This window comes from Lichenostomus cassidix, chromosome 5 (assembly GCF_008360975.1).
Source record: "Lichenostomus cassidix isolate B80296 chromosome 5, HeHo_3.0, whole genome shotgun sequence".
NCBI lineage: Eukaryota > Metazoa > Chordata > Aves > Passeriformes > Meliphagidae > Lichenostomus > Lichenostomus cassidix.
In genome coordinates this window covers 15,294,481-15,314,483 of record NC_139486.1, presented here as the reverse complement: position 1 = coordinate 15,314,483, position 20,003 = coordinate 15,294,481, and the positions used below count along the sequence as shown (strand labels likewise).

The 20,003-nt window shown below is 41.2% G+C and overlaps 1 protein-coding gene across 2 annotated transcripts in view; it reads right to left on the bottom strand.

Moving 5' to 3' along the window:
- ITPK1 (inositol-tetrakisphosphate 1-kinase) overlaps positions 1 to 20,003 on the bottom strand; it is a 141,444-nt gene that overhangs the window by 91,713 nt on the left and 29,728 nt on the right. For both annotated transcript variants that reach the window (XM_085061515.1, XM_085061516.1), the window contains exon 3: positions 18,363 to 18,387. In XM_085061515.1, the coding sequence (XP_084917641.1) occupies positions 18,363 to 18,387 (25 nt within the window). The remainder of the gene's footprint in view (positions 1 to 18,362; positions 18,388 to 20,003) is intronic.

Sequence of the window (20,003 nt, the reverse complement as noted above, 5' to 3'; positions counted from 1 at the left end):
GGATACACTGGCAATGAGTACTATGCTGGGGGGCAGTCTCACCTTTGGTTTTCCTGCTAACAGTGGCAATCTCACTTTAAGTATTTTATTGCCTGTAGATGAAAGCAAAGTGGGAAAGCAGCTGAAACATGCTAAGTACCACAGAATTTATCCTGGTAATATGTAACAGGAACTGGTTTTATGGGAACCAACAAAGCATAGTTTCACACAGTTGGCACTGGTGGAGCCGAGGCACTGCAATCCAGTATTACCACCACGGCAGTGGGCTTTGCAGCAGAGTTCACCTTGCAGCAGAAACCAAGAATATACACAGGAGAATTCAGCTGTTTTCTTCTCTGCTGAAAATAAATGCCTCAAATAAGTGCTTCAAGTAACTTTTAAGTAATAAAAATAGCTCATGAAAAATGGGTGCCTTTCAAGCTGTCTCCTTCTATGGGAAACATGATGAGAAAAAACTAAGACCTTACTGCAATTAATTTCCAGCCCATCCAATAAATTGCATTTTATCACTTATATTTATATCTCAGACTGACACAAGGCAGTTAGATGTAAGCTAACTCCCTACTTCATAAAAGTAACGGCAAGAGAGTATCAATTTATTTCACTTACCCTGTTTAGTTTTGGTTTGTTTTTTTTTAAATCTGGTTGGATTTTACTTTAGGAAGCAACAGCAAAAGGGAGTTATTTTTACCAGGAGCATAAAGTTTCCCCTCTTCATCCTGTGCTTGCAGGAAGGTTGACCTTCATTTTCTAGGTAATAAAACTTTTCTTTCCCAGTTTTTCCTTTTTTTAGACATTTCAAGCTCATTACATTAGTCTGCTATTTCAGAACCCGAAGGTTGTCCTGAGTTCTGGAGAAAATGGGTGGTATCCTCAAAAACAGGTCTGGGACTGCTCTCTCTAAAATACATGGTATTTTAAAATCCAATGGGAGGCGTGGCTGAGTCACAGGCCCACACTTGTGTTAGCACGAATCTTCCTAGGAAAATTAGGAAAGGAGGACACAATGGGATTGAATTTGTTCCAGGTTAGCAACATAACTACATATTTCATGCTCTCTAGCAGATCACCCAGTCCAAGTGGAAAAGATGCTAGCTACAAAGGCTACTCTGCAAGCCCACATTCCCAGCTATGCCACAGGAGCTCTCCCACAGCTCCTGCCCAGAGCCACCTCCTTGGACTGCAGGATGTACCAGACTACAGAAAAGCTTTCTGTGAAATCTCTCTTCACTACTGAAGAGAGCAGTCTCTCACACCCTCACCCCTTCAGGTTTTTTCAAAAGGGCATACTAAAAACACAGCAATAAGCTGCTGGTGTGTTTGGTTTTTTTTTTTTTATTTTATAGGGGCAGAGGCTCTCCAAATTGCCATGCTACTTGTCTTCTATATTTGTGTCTGCTATATTTGACCAGTTCCCACAGAACCAAAATCCCTCACTGAATACTGAAATTATCTCATTAAAAAAAAAATAGTATTACAAGCCTTCTTTCTCTACCACATACCTAGCATGCCTATGGAGTATGCGTGTTCCTTTGCATGTGGCGTTATCCTATTAACTGCAAAGGAATAAAAGTGCAATCACTGAAACATTAACAGAAATTCCTCACTCTGTAAAGCTTATTTTTCTAGGAAATAAAAAATTAAAAGTCTGTAATTTTAATTTTCTTCTACTGCACTGCCAGTAAGTATCATGATATCAGAGAATATCCTGAATTAGAAGGGACCCACAAGAATCATAGAGTTGAATTCCCACAGTATATTCATAATGTAGTATTTTTTTAAAAATAGAGCCATGAGAAATACAGATAGCAAAATCATGCTATTTCGTAAAGCATAACACAGGCTATTGCATATATTATATTTTGCCTTGAAGTTAGAAAAGGAAAAGTCCTTCAAAAATGGCCAAAAAAGTACAGTAATTTCTACAAATGTTCACAGAGGGAAGGACACCAATGGATTAGCTTCAGCACACAGACCAAGAGGCTCTGCCTTTATGTGCCCCAAAAGCACAAATCACTCATGCACATTTGCATCGTTAAGTGATAGAAGAGGTCCAGAACAACACAAATGCAGTTCAACAGCAAAGATGGTCAGAAAATCTGCCAGCATTTGATAACGGAATTCATTCAGAAAAAAATTTTCAGCTAAGATTCTTTGGGGGACGGGTAGACAGATGGGAAGAGATTCACACACACAAATGTCTGTGCAGAGTGGGCTGCTGCGTTCATATTTACACCCTGAGGAGACAGCTAGAGCATTTGGTTTTTTCCATGAACCTCAACAGCAGCTGCTCAGCACCTTTGAAAAGCAGGCTCATTACTTAGCAACTTACTTCAGATTTCAGACACAAGAAGGACCAGTATGGTCAGTCATCTGACTTGTCCTATGGCCCAAGCCACAGAACTTCCCCTCACCATGACCTCCATCATAACTAACAACCCGACAGAATACTTATCTTTGTGAAAATAAAAAGATCATGACTTTAAACAATTTTTAATAACTGTGAAACTAATTTGATACCTAGTAGTATCTTTTAATGATCATTTCCCCTTGAGCAGAGGACCTAATTTCCACTGTAATACTGCAAATTTCATGTTCCCACTACACCTGCTATGCCATAGAAAAAAAAAATCACCTTTCAAAATCTAAAGGAACATATGAAAATTTGGTGTTGGCAGCTTTAATTCTGCCACACTTGTCTTTCAGAAGATTACTACCAGAGTCAGGCTGTAATTCAGTGTTCAGCCGTGGTCCAGGAGGCAGGACCCCTCACTGAAGCTGGATCCAGGACACTACAGCAAGGGTTCAAACACTGAGGCTGCCACCTCCAGCTGAGAGCTAGCACCATAGCTTACAGCCCAGGATGTGCTGCAGCCACACCCCAGTGCAAGGCACTGTCCCAGAGCAGGGAACGGGGTGTGACAAACACAGGGTAAACTGGTAGAGCTAGCAAGGAGCAGAAGGGAGATGAGCAGTTTAGAGGGAACCGTCATCGCAGAGCAGAAGACCTCCCATCACCAGTGCCCTCTCCACAGAAACAGTCATTCAAATGCCGTACTTGGATAGATTAACACATTTTGGGGAGGTCTGTGGTCACATACAGACTGAGACATGCACAATTTGCCTCTTCTTTCCTCAGCCAGAGCAGATGGACCCTGGCTCTGCAGGGGATGCTGCCTGGCCTCACTGATGTGGCACAGGGCTCAGGAGGCTAAGAAAGACCCATGGAGAACAAAGCCACTCCTCTGCCACGCTAGCACAATTTTGCAACCTTAAAATGAGGAGTTGGCTTGCCTCCAGACAACTTCAAGTACAAGCACAGGACAGGCTCCAAACACAGGTCCTTCAGTACAGCCTGTTCTGAACACCACAGTGCAGATGTTTGTGAAGGGGGACAAAGAAGGATGCAGAGCTAGCGCAAAGAGTGGCCTGACGTTTGACATTTTCTCTTTAAAATCTCTGTACTTCAGGTTTAACCTGCTTATGTTAACTGCAGAAACATTCAGCTCCAAAGGAAGTTCCATACAAATAGCTTAAATAAATGAGCCAGTAAGAGTCAAACAAGGGACAAAATGCAAAGCACTGACCAGTAAGTTGTATGTATCCTTGACATAAATACATGCTTTCAACATGGAGATTAAGTGACTTAAACTTTTTGGTAGACATGCCATTGCCCTGTTTTGAGCATCTAATACCCAAACTGCAACACACAGAAAAGCAGCATCTAATGTTTTTACTGTTAGCCTTAAAAAATACATCCACAAACACTATTTTGATGGTCTTCAGTTTTAGAATTAGCTTGTAGAGAACTTTTACCCATTTATTCTTGGTCAAATGATTTTGAAATAGGAGAAATTACATGAAGCAATGGAGATTAAATGAGAGGTGGAAAAGCATGGAAATCAGACAGGAGAGAAAAGTCTGCTATAAAGTTCCCAACACCAGACTGAAATGACAGGAAGCACTGTATGTGGTTTACATGCAAACAATTGCAATGAGAGCACTTAATCCAAAGCTCTAGCCACAAGTAGTGGTTTCTTGTTCCGATAAAATATAAGTTCTTCAAATCCCTGGCTCTGCAAGCATCTGCAGAAAGTACAGCACAACCTTAAATAATCTCTTTATTCTGCCCACAGAACAAGACAACCAAGCTGGGTTTGGTTTGGCCTACCTCATCAGCTTAAACAAACTGTGATAATCCTGCCCAAAATAGACTTGCCCTGCCTCCTAGAGCTGGCTCATGTCAGATATACCCAGCCTGGGTGAACACAGCGAGGTATGATTTTCAGCATCTATAGTGTTACGAATGAAGTAAGCATACAGCATGCTAACCTGCAGGTCAGTGAAGCATGCTATATCAAAAGATTTCATCCTTCAGTGTTAAATTATAGGCACAGCTTTAGTTGTGCAGACTGAGGGAGAAGAATCAGTACTGCTTTGCTGTTGAGCTGTCCCAGCTTGCATGTTTGTTATATGGCAGAGTAAGTTAGCAACTGAGTTAAGACCTGAGGTCCTAAAGTATGGCAGCCTCCCCACTTTAAAAGAAAATACCACCACTCATACTTAGCACTGTATTTTCATGCCTTCCTTACTTTAAGAATGTGTTTTACATGGGATATTTTCCAAAGAAAATAATAACATTCCCTGTTTTCTCCTTCTTGAAGACACCAGATTCTAAGGTCAGGGAACTAAGAATTTTAAGTAACTGAAGAAATACCAGCAACAACAAATTGAATTTCACCAAAATCTCAGGTTTTCCATTAAAACTTGAATTCATATCCAAACTCCTTTAAAACTCAGGTAACACTAAATGTAAATACTGCATTTTGGTTCCTTCTTGAAAAGTTAAAAAAATAGTAGAATTTGCTCAGTACATATCTCAGAATCAGAAAGAGTAGTTACAATAAAGCATTTCCTTACAATACTTAACTTTTCTCACTATACACTCCTTGAGCCACTAAGATCCATTAACACAGTGTAATCTATCTTCATATCAACTTATTGTTGCTACCAAACACAGACATGGGGCATTTCCCATTTATTTATTGTCTATACACCAGACCCTGAGGGCAATTAAAAAAAAAAAAAATTCTGGTCATGTTATGCTTTCACCTCCAGTGTAAGCAAGTCACAGAATAACAGAATCACAGAAGGGACCCATCACAATCATTGAGTTCAACTCATGTGCAGGACTCTCCAAGAATCCCACCATGTGCCTGAAAGCATTGTCCAAATGATTCTTGAACTCAGGCAGGCTTGGGGCTGTGACCATTTCCCTGGGGAGCCTGTTCCAGTGCTCAACCACCCTCTGGGTGAAAAACCTTTCCTCAATATCCAACCCAAACCTTCCCTGATGCAGTTTCATACCATTTTCTTGAGTCCTATCACTGGTCTTGAGAATGAAGAGATGAGTACTTGCCCCTCCTCTTCCCCTCATGAGGAAGTTGTAACTGCAATGGGAACTCTGCCCCCCATCTCCTCCAGGCTGAACGACCAAGTAACCTCAGCTGCTCCTCACCCAGCTTCCTCTCAAGGCCCTTCACCATCTTCATTGCCCTCCTTTGGATGCTCTCTAACAGCTTTGTATCTATTTCATATTGTGGCACCCAAAGCTGCCCCCAGCACTGGAGGTGAAGCTGCCCCAGTGCAGAGCAGAGCAGGACAATCCCCTCCCTTGGCTGGATAGCAATGCTGGGCCTGAAGGACCCCAGGATATGCTTGGCCCTCCTGGCTGCCAGGGCACTGCTGACTCATGTTCAACTTGTCACTGACCAGGCCCCCAGCTCCCTTTACAAAGCACTCCTCAGAAGTCATTTAAGTCAAGGATGTTATTGGTATCAATATACAATAACAAAAGGCCTGAAATATTCAGATGTTCAGACCTGACCTTATAATTCTGAGAGAGAAGAGAGAAGAGAGAAGAGAAGAGAAGAGAAGAGAAGAGAAGAGAAGAGAGAAGAGAAGAGAAGAGAAGAGAAGAGAAGAGAAGAGAAGAGAAGCCCAAATCTAAACAAGAAAAAAACCCCACCACAGGAAAAGAAATATTGATTATTAGAAGCAGAAGAGTCTTAGAGCTGTACAAAGAGTGCACAAAGCTGTATTTGGAATACCAGTCTAGATCCCAGATCCTTCCAGGGAACTTTTATTCCTAAGCAATTACTTGATGGACCACTAATTAAGAAGACTTTTGAGTTTTTTCAATATCAAATAGTTGCTTCTTTTAAATACTCAGGAGATGCTCCATTATGACAGCTGGAGATGTTGCATGAATATGCACATCTACATAAGCAGACAGTGTCATCAGATCAAGATTACAAATGTGTAAATAAAAATTTTACAAGCAGTGCCCCTCCACAGCAACATGGAACTGTTCAGTAAGTGAGTTGTTTTGTTTTGCTTTAATTTTCTATTTACTGGCTGTTTCTGGGTGTTTCCTCATTGTTTTATGGTTCGTCGTACTAGCATGAGCATGTCACTGTGCCATAGGCTGTTGCTAAGTGATCCACTTGCAAACACACCAAGTTCTTGAGACAAAATCATAAACAATCCTGAGAGATTCAATAAATAAAGTTGCAGCGCATCAATCTTAAGAAAATTTGTAAGGAATTAAAATTCCCAATCATCAACTATGCCTAGACTTCTCTCTACTAAAGATGAAGTAAACTCTGTCAGCTCTTCTTTTAAACATTAACTTGATGGTATTACTGCACCAAAACTTGGCTACAGACTGACATATCTGGGAAGTAACAAAGCAGATCGTCAAGACAGCATTCCTATGGACAGATTATTTTTCATGCATGATTATGCTCCATTTGCATTGTGATTCCTTAAGAAGACAGCACAGCATTACTTCAAAATCACTTTTGCTGTAAGCAGAGTTAAGCTGTACCCACTCCAGGAGAGTCTTGGACAGTAGTGATAAAAAACAATCCTCCAAAACTGGGTATGTTCAGATTTATGGAAAAGGCAAAAGAGTCAGATTCATTGATTTGAAAAGGACACATCAAAAGTATCACAAAGCCACAAGCTATAAAAACACCAGCAGACACCTTTACTAGCTTCTAAGAAAGTACAGGACACTTGAGAATAACTTCCACTGACTCAGGACTACCACAGTTCCTGGTAGTGACCATGGCTTAGCAACCACATAAGAATAACTTTAAAGTCCCATGGTTCAAGGGCAATGGGCTGGCCAGACCTGCCTTCTAGAAGAGCCTCTGGTTTGAACTCAGTCCCTCCACACTGAGCAAGATGCTCTCCACCTGCAACATTGGTGCTTCCAGCTGGTGTTTCACTGGGGCTGCAATTGGTTACTGCACTCATTCTTCCATTTCTGCTTGGAGAGGTCTTCCTTGCACACCAGGGTATACACGGGTTGGCAGTGCACAGACAGAGTAAGCAAAGCCAGGAGTGTGGTGAAAGCAGACTTGCTGAAAGAATCATTTAAACCCTTCTCGTGTCTAAGTAAGCACTTTGCCACTTCAGAAGAAAGGACCTTGACAAGGGAGAGGTTGAAGAGACAGCTGGGAAAATGCAATTCCACTTGCCTTCTAAGCTTCCTCAACACCAACTACCCACTGACCATCAGGGCACCTCACTATCTTTCTTGTGCTATACTGAAGTCAAACCTACTCTATACTAATACAGAAGTAAATATAGTCCATTCAGCTGCTGTACAAAGGGCTGACTGCACTAAACTGGTAAAATGACATTACACCTCCAGACCCTTAAAAGGCACTGCAAGGCCTGGACCGTACTGTATAGACTGAACATGCTACAGCACAAACAGCATCACTGCCCTGCTTCCTAAGAGTGCTGTACCTGCTCAGACACAGCATAATCACGCCTATGTGGCACACAGTGCTCAGAGAGCCAACACAGCTTTTGTATACATCCACTTCTACAGGCTCACTCAAAAAGTGATTTTGAGAAGCACAGAAAAAGTAGAAACGCATCTATTTTATTGTACAAGGAGGCTGAAGAAGCTAAGAGGAGACCCAACAGGCAGTTACCTCAAAGAAAAGCAATCGCAGCATTTGTCAAAAGAAAGCAGAGAACTTGAGCATTCAACACACCTGTTAGACAACACTGACCACAATGGTGTAGTTTCCTCAGCTAGCAGGAACTGAGAGGAGTGTGAGGACATGGCCCTTGATTGGCAGGAAAAAGATCCTCTGGCCAATGCAGGATCATCAAATTTAACCTGCCCTTTTTGGCTCAGAAGTGGAAAAACTATCCGGAGCAGGGACCAGTGGAAGGATCTGTCACCAGCAGGGAACAACTGCTATCTCTACCTTCTTTTTAGTCACTTAGTTCACTGATAACTAGCTATTAAGTCCTTGCATAGTAAGTCATCACAGCAGGCTCATGAACATGTAATCCGCTTTGACTCAGTTTCAAACTGCTTTGTACTTAAAAATAAAAAGTTCTGTTTCCCTCTTTATAGCTGCTGTTCTTTTTTCAGCCACTTAAGGATGTTATCATCAAGGAAAGGGTATTACAAAATAAGCTCATCTAGGTCACAGGAAAGAACATTTTCCAAGCTAACCTAAAATACAAATGACCTCTCTGCAATCAACATAAATTCTCTACAGAAAGCAGTTAGCTTGTTCTCTAATCTTGCCATCAGTAAGGCGATGAACAATTTAACACTGGCTATGCCGCTGAGAACACTGCAGTTGTGCAACGAAGCTTCTTGTACAAGAAAACAATTTCAGATGCACTCAGACCTTTCAGTAAAGGAAGCTCTTGGCTCCAATCAACAATTTATGACAAAAAGAAAGCTAAAAAGCTTCTCAGATTGCAAAGTCAGCCAAAAATTCCTCTACAACAGTTGTTTTCCTTACATTTCAGTCTTTCACAGTATTAGCTAAGTCCCAATGGCATCTTTTCCATCCCGTCCTGGGATGATTCTGTCAAAACACTGTAAATAACATCTTTGCACTTTGGCTGCGTACCAGGAGGAGGAATACTTTTATTGTAAAAAAGACCCTCATTAACTATTGAATGCTCACCTTAAAACATAAACTCAAACAAGGAAAATATGTATAAGTTAACATGCATTAACAACTTTAAATTAGACAGCACACCCACTGGGAAATTAAATGTGGCAACTATAATTTACTGAAGGAAGATCAGGTTGAAAAATTCATCAGTGAACTCTAGTAAGACACTGAACTATCATAGATCCTAAAATAACAACCAAAAACCAGTGTAAGGTAAGTCCATTGCTCAGCAATGACAGGAGCAGTGTGTGGTTTGTATATAGGTATAGTTTCTGCTCCCCCACCCAGAAGCTCTGTTGTGCCAGTTTTCAGAGCAGCACCACGCTCAATTCGATTTTTTTTTCTTTACATTGTGACTGAAATGTGAGTTACCTACTGATGGGTTAGCTGACAGCATTGCCTTAGGATCCTACAGACTGACAAGCAAACTTTAACAAAACGCATAGCAGACAAGTTCTCATGACAGGCTTTTATTCACCTGTAATATGGGCAACAAATAATTCTTTTGACTCCTTTACAAAAATAACATAAGAAAAGAACCATCAAAGTAAAATGTACTATGGCACCAGCATTTCAGTGACAAATCTGTACACTGAAGTCAGGTTTGGGTTTGCTTTGTTTTCAATGCACAGTTGACTCACAGAAAGCACACCTGGATACGGAGCCTCCTGGGAACAAAATCACCCTGCTCTATGGGCAGGTGAGCAGGAGGAGAAGCAGCAGAGCACAAGCTGTGACTGCCACGAACAAAGCTGCCTCACAGAACCACACAAAGCTGGGTGGCTTTTGTGGTTCCACTGGCTTTGAGACGTGTACAGATTCATTGCTACGTCAGTAGCACACTACCTTTAAACTAAGTTTCTTCCCGGTATAAATCTGAGCAACAGAGATATTCACAGGCACCTGCTGGAGAAATCGTCTCTCCAGGCTTCCCCCAGTCCAGGGGAACAAAGTTAACTCTTGCCCTCAACCTTCATCTCTTTGAAAAGAGCTTTCCAAAAGGAGGGACTACTTCTATCACTTGCTAAGGGACTGCTTAGGGCAGATCAGTGCCCTTAGGTATATGATGACTATTGCAATCCATTTATTAATGGTGGTTGACCCAGCCTTGCTCCTGGCATAGACAGTAGAGAACCACACTAATCTCATCTAGAAAGTTGCAGCAGCAATCTCCTTCATGACAAGTCAAAAGAGGGAAGAGGGTTGAAAAAAAAATTTAAAAATTGACATACCACAGCTCTCAAATTTTCAATAAATGTGACCTTCTACTAAAGAAACACACATTTTGGATAAAGCACTTCTACCTTACTTTGGAGAAACTACACTCATAATCATTAAATTTCTCCTGGTAATCTCCTATCTTCCTCAAAGTGAAACCCTAGATTTAACAATTTCCACTCTACACTATTAATTGCATTGCTTTTGGTACCAGTGCAAAATGACCTTTAGTAGTAAATGTTGTCAAAAAATAGACAGTGATTAAAAATAAACTGTCAAGAAGTTCACAAGTGTTTTCCATCAAAAGGTCAATATCAGAGACACTGCAAAATAGCAACCGAAGGCACAGAAAATTTCCAACAACATGTGCTAAACCCTTTCTGTCTGATTTATGTTTAGACATACAGCAAAGAGGTCTATGCTTTTGCAAAAAGAAATTAAAAGAAAAGCCAGGTGTATTGCTTTCACCAGAAATGCAGAGTTAAAGTGAATAATAAATACTTACTCTAGCAAAAGACATCACCCTAAAAACACAGTGCCCCTTGGAGAAGAAAAAAAGGGCATTGGGATGGGGACAGAAGTTCAGCTGTCTGACTCTTCTGTCTTCTGCTGTATTTCCATGAAGGCAATGAGGTTCAGGAAAACATTTCCAGGTTTTGCTGTATTTGATTGTGCCCTGTTTTATAGAGAGACAGCATAAATACATGCACTAGGAGTTTCTCTCCCTTAAGGCTAAAGACCAAATACAGGAAAACCTAAGAAACTTCAGGGCTTAATGTCTTTAAGCACCAGGTTTTATTGGAACTATTCAATCTTGCAACATGAATATGTTTATCTCCTTTAATTGTGAGGTGCCAGAAGAGCAAACAAGCATGCAATATTTCCACATGCAATTATCTCAGGTCACAGATCAAAGGAGTAAGTAACTCTTCCAGAAGCTGGAGAAAGAAGAGTCAACATACACTGAAAAGACTTCCTCAAGCTCCACTGATCTGCAGTTCAGACCTACCAGCACCCTCACTGAGGAAGGCAGGCATACAAATACCCTCCTTCACTGTTCTGATGATATTCTCTCTATAAAGCTTCTGTTTGAAGCGAACAAGCCTGAGCTATGGTGGATACATGACTCATTGCTCCTAAAAAACACCTCTGTGGAACTAAACCCCAGGACTGGAGACAGGGTTACAACTTCTGGCACAGGAATGAGCTTGCAGCTCGGAAGGAGCAGAGAACTGCATGACTTCAGCCTCAAAACACACAAAGGATGGGGCATTCTTCTGGGAGAGGACAGGGTCAGAGACACAGTCACCCTTGTCATGGTATCATATTAACCCCCCCATCCTTCCTCCTCCAAGAAAAAAACTTCAGAAAAGGTCAAAAGAGCTACATGCATATTTGTATTTCAACACTGACTTTGCAGTTTCAGCAAAACTGCAAATGAGACAGGTTGGTTTTAAAATAAGGCACTTCCTGAGTCACATGGCTCTGAACACACTGCATATGCCTGTTTTGATACCATTTCACAACACCTGCATCCAGTGAGACAAATAATCCTATTGTTTAATGCAGACTTAAATTAAAGCCAAGTCTTTGTGGGCCAATAGGCACCACTGCACTAATCATGATTCATAAAAGCACTGTCTGATTGTCATTTTGTGCAAAGACTGGGACTGTATGCTCCAAAAGAGGCAAATAAAGAGTTTTACAACCCAGCATTTCTGTGAGCGTCTTATTTTTATCCATACTGTTTCTTGATGAGGGATTTATGAAGTTTTGCAGTTCACAGAAGTATCTGGGAAGACATATGCTAATGACAGAAAGAATATTATACACAGCAATCTTCAGAAATTAACAGCTCCATTTTCCTCCACACACTCATTTTTCTCTAAATCTATCCATTCAGATATCTGAAAGTAACTTAAATGGCATTCCACTATGTGGAATATTACCTTCATTAGGAAACAGAGGCAGTTTATAAAGGACCTGCCCAAAGTGCCTGCAGTAAGTGACAAAGCAAGGCAACTCCCCACTGCAATTTCAGTCCCATTACAGCCACCATAACCTTTGGCAGAGGTCCCACAGGGACTGGATTTTCACTCAGGACTTCCCAACTCCCAGCTTCTACCACTGTTAGGAATCACTGCCTCATCACTACATACCAAGGAGTGGGGAGAAGACAAAGGGGCTGGGCAGAGCTGGCTCCATAGGCCAAAAAAGTACAAGCTTCAACCTGACAGCCATTCATTATACATTAGTTACAGATTTCTAAATCTTAATAATGTTTTCACTCACACAGGTGCTTTTTGCAACTGCAGAACCCACACCTCTCCTAGGCTACTAGGATTCACCATCAAAAGAAAGCAGTCAAACCAGTCAATGAGAGACTCACTTTGAGACACAAATTTGTTCATGGTTCCCTCTCTCACTCACTCACTCACCAAAAGTGAAAATAAATCTAAATGCAATTTGATTTGTTTGGCTTCCTCTGTCTAATTTTTAAGAAAAAGTGTTTGTTTATTTAATCTGCTTAATCCACATGGTGAAAATGTTCCATAGTTTTGTCTTCCTTCCCTGCCCCAACAGATGTGTATTTATTCTTCTTCCCCAGTGGACCAGAAAGGCCCATGCTGTACCTAACTGACCAGCCTGCTGATGCAATATAAAGCATCATGCCAAAATCATCTCTCCCTGCACTGGAACCTCTGCTTCATTCCTGTAGGGCAATGCTGCTTCTCAGCTACCACAAAAGTCTCACATAAAAGGATCTCCCCAAATGAGAAGGACCAGAGGGAGGATTCTGCCTGGGATTTTTTCTTCCACACCCCTGCTGTTTCTGGGTTTGAAATTGAGATTAATGCCGTCTTTTGGAAGACCCTACTTTGTGTTCTTAGTACTCTTTGTAGCACTGACACTAAGAAGTATCAGGATCTTTCCAATATTTTAATCAGTGGCCTCCCACCTTCAAACACACTCAAGGTTCCTAACACAATCCAGACTGAGAAGGGCTGGAGGGCTTGTAGAGCATCATTTCCAAAAGTGCACTGAAGGCAACGCAGGCTGCCATTCTCAGGAAAACATGCACTTTACTGAGGGCCTGGCATGCATGTGAAAATAAACTTTCTTCTGCCAGTACTAGAGAGCCAACTCTCCAACATCTCAACAACCTTGCTTGCTTTGGAAGCTTTCCAGCCACATCTTTCTGTATGTGCTATCAACTATATATTTTACAAGCTCCTTTTCTTGGTTAGAACACTGCTGTTTCAAGCTTATTCCATTAATACTTCATCTGAAAATAAACCTCTCCTCATTTCTAGAAAACAACAGTTTCCCTGGCAACAAATAGTAGAAACCATTGTCATTAGTATTTCACTTTGATTAAAGAATTAAAAAATGCAGAAGGCACCCTGAATTCTCCTTTGCAGGCTTCAAGAAAACCCATGTGTCGAAAGACAATTTTCTTTTCCAAAGTAAAAGGTTTCCAATATCTCAATTCCCAGAGAGTTGGGGGGAAAAGGAAAAACAAAACAGCAGTCAAGACCATTGTAACTACTACAATCAGCTGTTCCACATCAGAAAACATGTTGTCCTTCATATCCCACTGCTATTAAAAAGCGTGCAGCTTGAAATACAATGACTAATCCCACTTTTATAGCCAACTGACTAGAACATCTTTCTAAGATAAAAGAGCATTAGTGTTCATTCGAACCAAAAATACCCACCAAAAATAGGAAATCTTCACTATTTTAGAATTAAAAAATGCAAGCAAGAGCTCTAGGAAAGTTTGGGTGTGGAAGTGCTTTAAACAGCTTTGAAGTGGCGAGAAATACGAAGGCTCCAAACTTTGTCACACAAAAACTGAACTGGCAATTTGTCAGAAGCCAAAGGGCTGCAGCTAATTATTCTGGTTTTGCATAGCTTGTGAAACAAAAATAAATGCATGTCTCCATCAGAGGTACTTGTGATGATTTCCACTTCACTGCACATGTTTTCACTCTTACATTCTTCAAACTAAGCCAACAGATTTTTCCTGAAAAACAAGGTAGATGAAGATGTTCTTTCCCTCCCTTGCCTGTGTACAAACTCATAAGAAACTGGCTACTTTAGTAGCTAAAAAAGAACTGACAATTTTCAATCCTAAATTTGGCCTTCCACTAATTTGGGCAATGAAGGGCTAAAAATTGAACAAGATCAGAAACAGCTTTACTTTTAAGACACTACATAAAACCCTTCTTTGCTAGATTCCATCATAGAAAATAGCTTTTTTTAATAGTAAACACCTCATCAGCCATCCATTGCATAGCTTTGTAGGCAGTTTTCCCCTTGAAACAGTGATGAAAGAATTTATTAAGGAAAAGCTTCAATTTAAGCATTTTCTGGCAAGTCATCCCAATGCCAGCACAAGAGCTGCTCTGCCTCAGCCTTGCTAGCTGCTGCCTGCCTAGCAACTGCCTGCAGGCCATGGCAGATGGGCTTTGGTCATGTCTGTCACCTGTTCAGGGCATCTCTACCCTTCTCTGGCCACCAGCTCAAACCACCCCAGCTGAGCAGGCAGCTGTGAAGGGTGGGAAGACCTGGTAAGAAAGGAGAAGGTATGTAACTGCCACAGGAACCACAAGAGCATTACATTCGGAATAGTTTAAATGCAGCCTGAAGGTTAAACGCAGATGAATTGGCGCTGCCTTTCACTAGAAGAGAGCCAGCAACACCAGCCCTGCTGACCACCTTTAATTGCTCCTCTCTTCATGATCCCACAACCCCCTCCTAGAGAGCTGCAGCTGGAATTCCTGCAGCACAGGTTTGCAGCACAGATCCCAACAGCACTGGGGCTGATACTGCAACAGGTTCCCTGGAGGAAATGGGACCCATCCTTCAGTCTTTCCTCCTGCAAAACTGGTACAAGAGTGCTTCCTTACCATATATGGTACAAACAAGCAAGCACCCTAATACAAAAAGCCCCTTGATACTGCAGTGATGCCTGCTTAAAAAAAAATAAGCAAATGCCCTGATGCAAGGTAAGAGATTCAGCATGGTATTCTATTAAGAGCCCATCTTTAAAAGCCAGTAAATTGCTTTTTTGTTTTTTTCTTGTAGTATAACACTAGTTTGCAGCTGCCCCGCTGACTTGGATTTAAGTTGCAAAAAACAAATCTAGATCTAAAACATTGCCAGATTTTAAGGATGCTGCTACTCAGAGTTCTGCCATGCCACTGGAAAAACAGAAATGAGCTAATCCTGTTCAGGCTCCCAAATGTTTGGGTGCAGGCTCAGACTCATACTGTCTTTGGCAAGTTCATAACCTTGAAAGCTTTTTATTTAATTAATCTACTGTACCATCTCCTAAGCCAGCTAGCCTGATGGATGTTACTCAGTTGTACTATATAATGTTGCACATTTCAACTCTTGTACCTGGAGTTCACAGTGAATTCTTATTACGTTAGAATTTAATCAGTATTTCTAAAAAATCCCCATTATTTATCATCACACAAGTTGAGAGGTTTTCTGTTTGTTTTCAATGTGATGCTTTAATTATGGTCTTACTGCTAGATGAAGGAGAATGCCTGCTTAGCATCCCACTGCTTGTCCTGTTCTTGCTTTATTTCTCTTTGGAGGATGTGCATGTTTCCCCACTCAATAAAAATAGAAAGCTGGAACCACTCTTTCTGCTGGAAGTGGAAGTCTGAGAGAAAACAAAGCACTAAACCTGAATACAAGTCATGAAATGTTAATTGCTGTCTAGCAGCAGCTCACTCAATCTGTACAGCACAATTAGCTCTAAGAAAGCAAAAGAAAAGAATTCAATCTGTCTAGGTAAAGAAGAGAAGACTATCCTAAATCCTCCTTGCAGGAAGGAAACAGAAGTCACACAGGTGCTTATTTGAAGACTTCCAAGGCTTCCCTTTAGTAGTAGAAAATCCTTTCCTGCTTCTTTGAAATATATCTGGGAAAGAATAATCTGATGTCTGTTCACAGAAGTCAGCACATACCAGTCCATCGTGCTTTGCTCTCTGGAAGCCAGTAACTAAACCTTACCTTCCAACTCACTATTTATTACTGGAAAGCAGGTCTACATTCAGAAAAATTCTGAATTTATGTAAAGAAGAAATCAGGTAAACATCCTGTGAATCTCTGTGTTTTGAGTTACTGGCTTACTGTCAGGTCTAAGAGTTGGTTTCTCTCTAAAAGCACATGTTCTTTAAAGGAGAAGGGGAAGCAAATCAAAGAAATAATGCTGCTTGACACAGAAATACAACATTCCCTCTGTCAAATAAACCTTGTGCACCAGATGGACACCAAGACAATCCTTCATCTAGAAGCAGGGCTAGGGTGACAGATCATACAAGGTGCCTCAAGCAAAGCTTTCTAGTAATAAAGGATGAAGAAAGAGCCCATTTCTGACACATCCCCTACTGGCTGAAATGTTTGTATTGGGATATATGAAGAAACACACAAGTAATAGGCAGAGGGTGATCACACACTTCCATCCATCCTGTTTCAGCAGAGCAGCAGGCATCAGTGATCGAGGTATGCCTTTGAGGCACAAACTCCCATTATAGGTTAGTCTGACACCTCAACCACGCTGTTGAATTTGAGGCCATAAAGCATTTTTACAAGGACAAAGTCCTGTCTAGTCCTGTCCAAATGTTTCCCAAAATGCTCTTCCAATAAATAAATACTTTCCAATAATTTTGTGTCAATCTGATGACTAGCCATTAAGCTACACAAAAATCAGACTAAGAGGCAACCTGTGGAAGGACAGCAACTTTAATCCATGAGGTAAAATGGAATTTGCCCTCTGCTCAACTAATGGATGCATCACTGAATTCATCTCATATGAGCCCCTTGCTGCTTAAATGTACAGTGCAGGTGCAAGGCACATATAACAAATGCAGGCATTGGACTGTAATACACTGGGGTATTATTGAAATAATAATGTCCCCTAGACAGTGACACAAATATGGGCTAGCTTTCTCCCTGTGCTCCTGATCAAGCTGTGCTTTGCAAATACTGGTTTGTTTTTATCAGTCTGTTAATGCCATTATCACAACTGATGAAAGAAGCTGCTCCTTAGCCCTGAGCAACAGGATGTACAAGTAAGGAGGATGATGCTGTAGTGGTGAAAGGTTAAATGCAGCCAGTAAAGTATATGCCCTTTGTCCTCCTAACACCATGCAGTTGTCAGACAACCGCTCAAAACTGAAATACATACTGTCCCATTTTAACTAGCAATAAGAATTTGTAAAATCTTTTCTGACGGTGGATTCTTTACAATAACATGGCCTGATTTTTCAATTTATTTTTTGTTAAGTGCTTTTCTCCTGCTCCCTGCTGGTGTTGAGAAGCACCTTCCACATGGATTTAAGAGCACCCTCAATTACCAGTGGCTGACACACCATTTTCCACCTCTCTCCTCTGTCCTCTCTATTGAGACAGTTTCATCTCTGTTACTAAGTGAGGAACTCACTGACCACTTTAGACTTCAAAATGGGCACCAGGTAAGTATCACCAAGACTGAAACCTATGACATACAGCTCTTCTAAGCACACAAAGTAAGCCAGAAAGAAAGAGTAGGCTTCCCCTTCATCTTTTAGGGCTTACAGTGCTCTGTGCTACAGCTGACACTGTAACACAATTCCTTTCACAAGCTGACATCATCCTTTAAGTAACATCTTGTGTGAAATATGACCATTCTGACCTGGGAAAGAACAAATGTAGCCAACACCTGCATTTATCAGTAAATGTGCCACAACTTGAAGGCACTTTAGTATCATTTAACTGCTCAATGTGTTACAAGAACATTCCTTCTGCCATAGCTTTTTTTTTTCCAAAGGGCAGATCCTGTTTCTGTTAAGCCTGACTGCCTGTGAATGCAATCAACAGAGTAACATCACCTAATCAACTATCAGATCTTATTAATTAACAGGCACAAGAAAACCCTAACTGCATTCCCACTTTCACTAGGGCATCTATTAAGCTGGACTGCATGTGGGCTCAACACATGCTTCATGAAGGGGGAATCCTGTTTTTCCAAAAGCAGTGTCTGTTACAGAGAACTGAATGGACAGAAAAATCATTAAGCCGAGGTCATATTGACATCCAAATGACAGCATTTCTTTACAAGAAAATAGAGATTTTACTCACCTGTACTACTTCTACTCCTCTTTTCCTGAAAAAAAAGGAAGAAAAAAAAAGAAAGGTTAGTGTTGGAAATGTGGGGAAAATGTAAAAACAAAAACTTGTTTTTACATTTTCAGTAAAAACTTGTTTTTACATTTACAGGAAAAGCACTGCTTCATACTAGAATGCAAACAATAAAAATCTGCACTAATAACCTGATTCAAATTCAGGAAAGCACTTGTTCAGTTTCATTCCCTGTCTAGAAAGCACTTTGGCAGCTTCTGAATCACGGCCCCAGATGTAACCCAAGATGAATACTAAGCAGCTGCAGTGCTGGGACTGATATGGCTGCCAGGTGAGCACAGGTAGGAAGTGGCTGATATTAGGGAGGGAACATCTCAATTTTAATTAGATCTAGTTTGCTTTTCATTTCTCATCTGCCCTCAGAGTGTGCAAATTGCACCACAGCATATTCCGCATGCTTGACAGATCTTTTATTTTGAACCTAAGATACATGTGTAAATGTCAGGGAGAATGAACACAGCACCTTGCAGGCATTTAAACTCTCATTTACAGCCTTGTTCTACCCCATCATCTTGGTACACGGGATGCTACCCTGGACTTCAGTTCAAACACTTGCAGTCAGTCTGACTCCTTCAGGAGCACAGTTCAAATACTTGGGGTTTATCAGAAAGGCCCAAGCCTCTGGCCATATGGAGAATCGTACCAGTGATCCTGAATCACCAGGGATGAGAGACTGGAGAGGCCTACTAATTATACACCAAAATGTTGAGAACTGCAATGGGTAGAGCCAATTTAGGCAGATCTGTATAGAGGGTTGTCTACTCTGCTGGTATGAGAATTGAGATTCAGGTATGTACAGTCAGACAATGCTCAGTCACTGTCTTTGACAAGTTATCAAGCAAAACAAACCATTTCTGCACTAGTCTTGAGAGCAGAACTGAATCTCTGGCACAAAGCCCAGCCATTCCTGCTCCATGCCCTCCTCCCAATATATGCAGGCTATTTAAATATGTTAGAACCTTCTCCTCACTTTGAAGTTATAGGAAACTTAACTTAAAAATGAAAAGCCTCAGCAAGCACAAAACAGGAATCTCTCTTCCTTGTTCCCACTAGCCCAGAATGTGAAAATCAAAGCCCCTTTTTGGGGAGGTCATAGAACAGGACCGCCTAACTCTGCCCTCAGTGCTTTTCTATCTAAGAGCGTCTGTGTTGTTTATAGTCACAAATGCTGCACACTGCTGAATGCACAATGGCTCCTCCAGTTTTCCTCCCAATACAGTAGGTCTTTCTTTTGGGAGGCCATTACAAAGATGCCCAAAGGGACAGGCGATCAATCAGCATCTATGACACAAATTGCTCCCTCTTCCACTTTACCACTCCACAGTCTGGAGTCTCTCTGGCCTAGAAGCAGCATTCAATGCACAGACACAGGAGAGACCTTGTTGTGAGAGCTCAGCAAGGAAATAAAAAGGAAAATGAAACCAAGCACCTCCTGCAAAGAATTTCAAAGCTCTGTTGCAGATAACAGCAGCTGTAAGTGGTGGGTGATTAATATACTGTCATTATGGTGTGGGAAGCACTACTGTGGATCATCACCTGAGGCTGGCAAGATGAGTTCCAACTCTGTGATGAAAAGAAAAT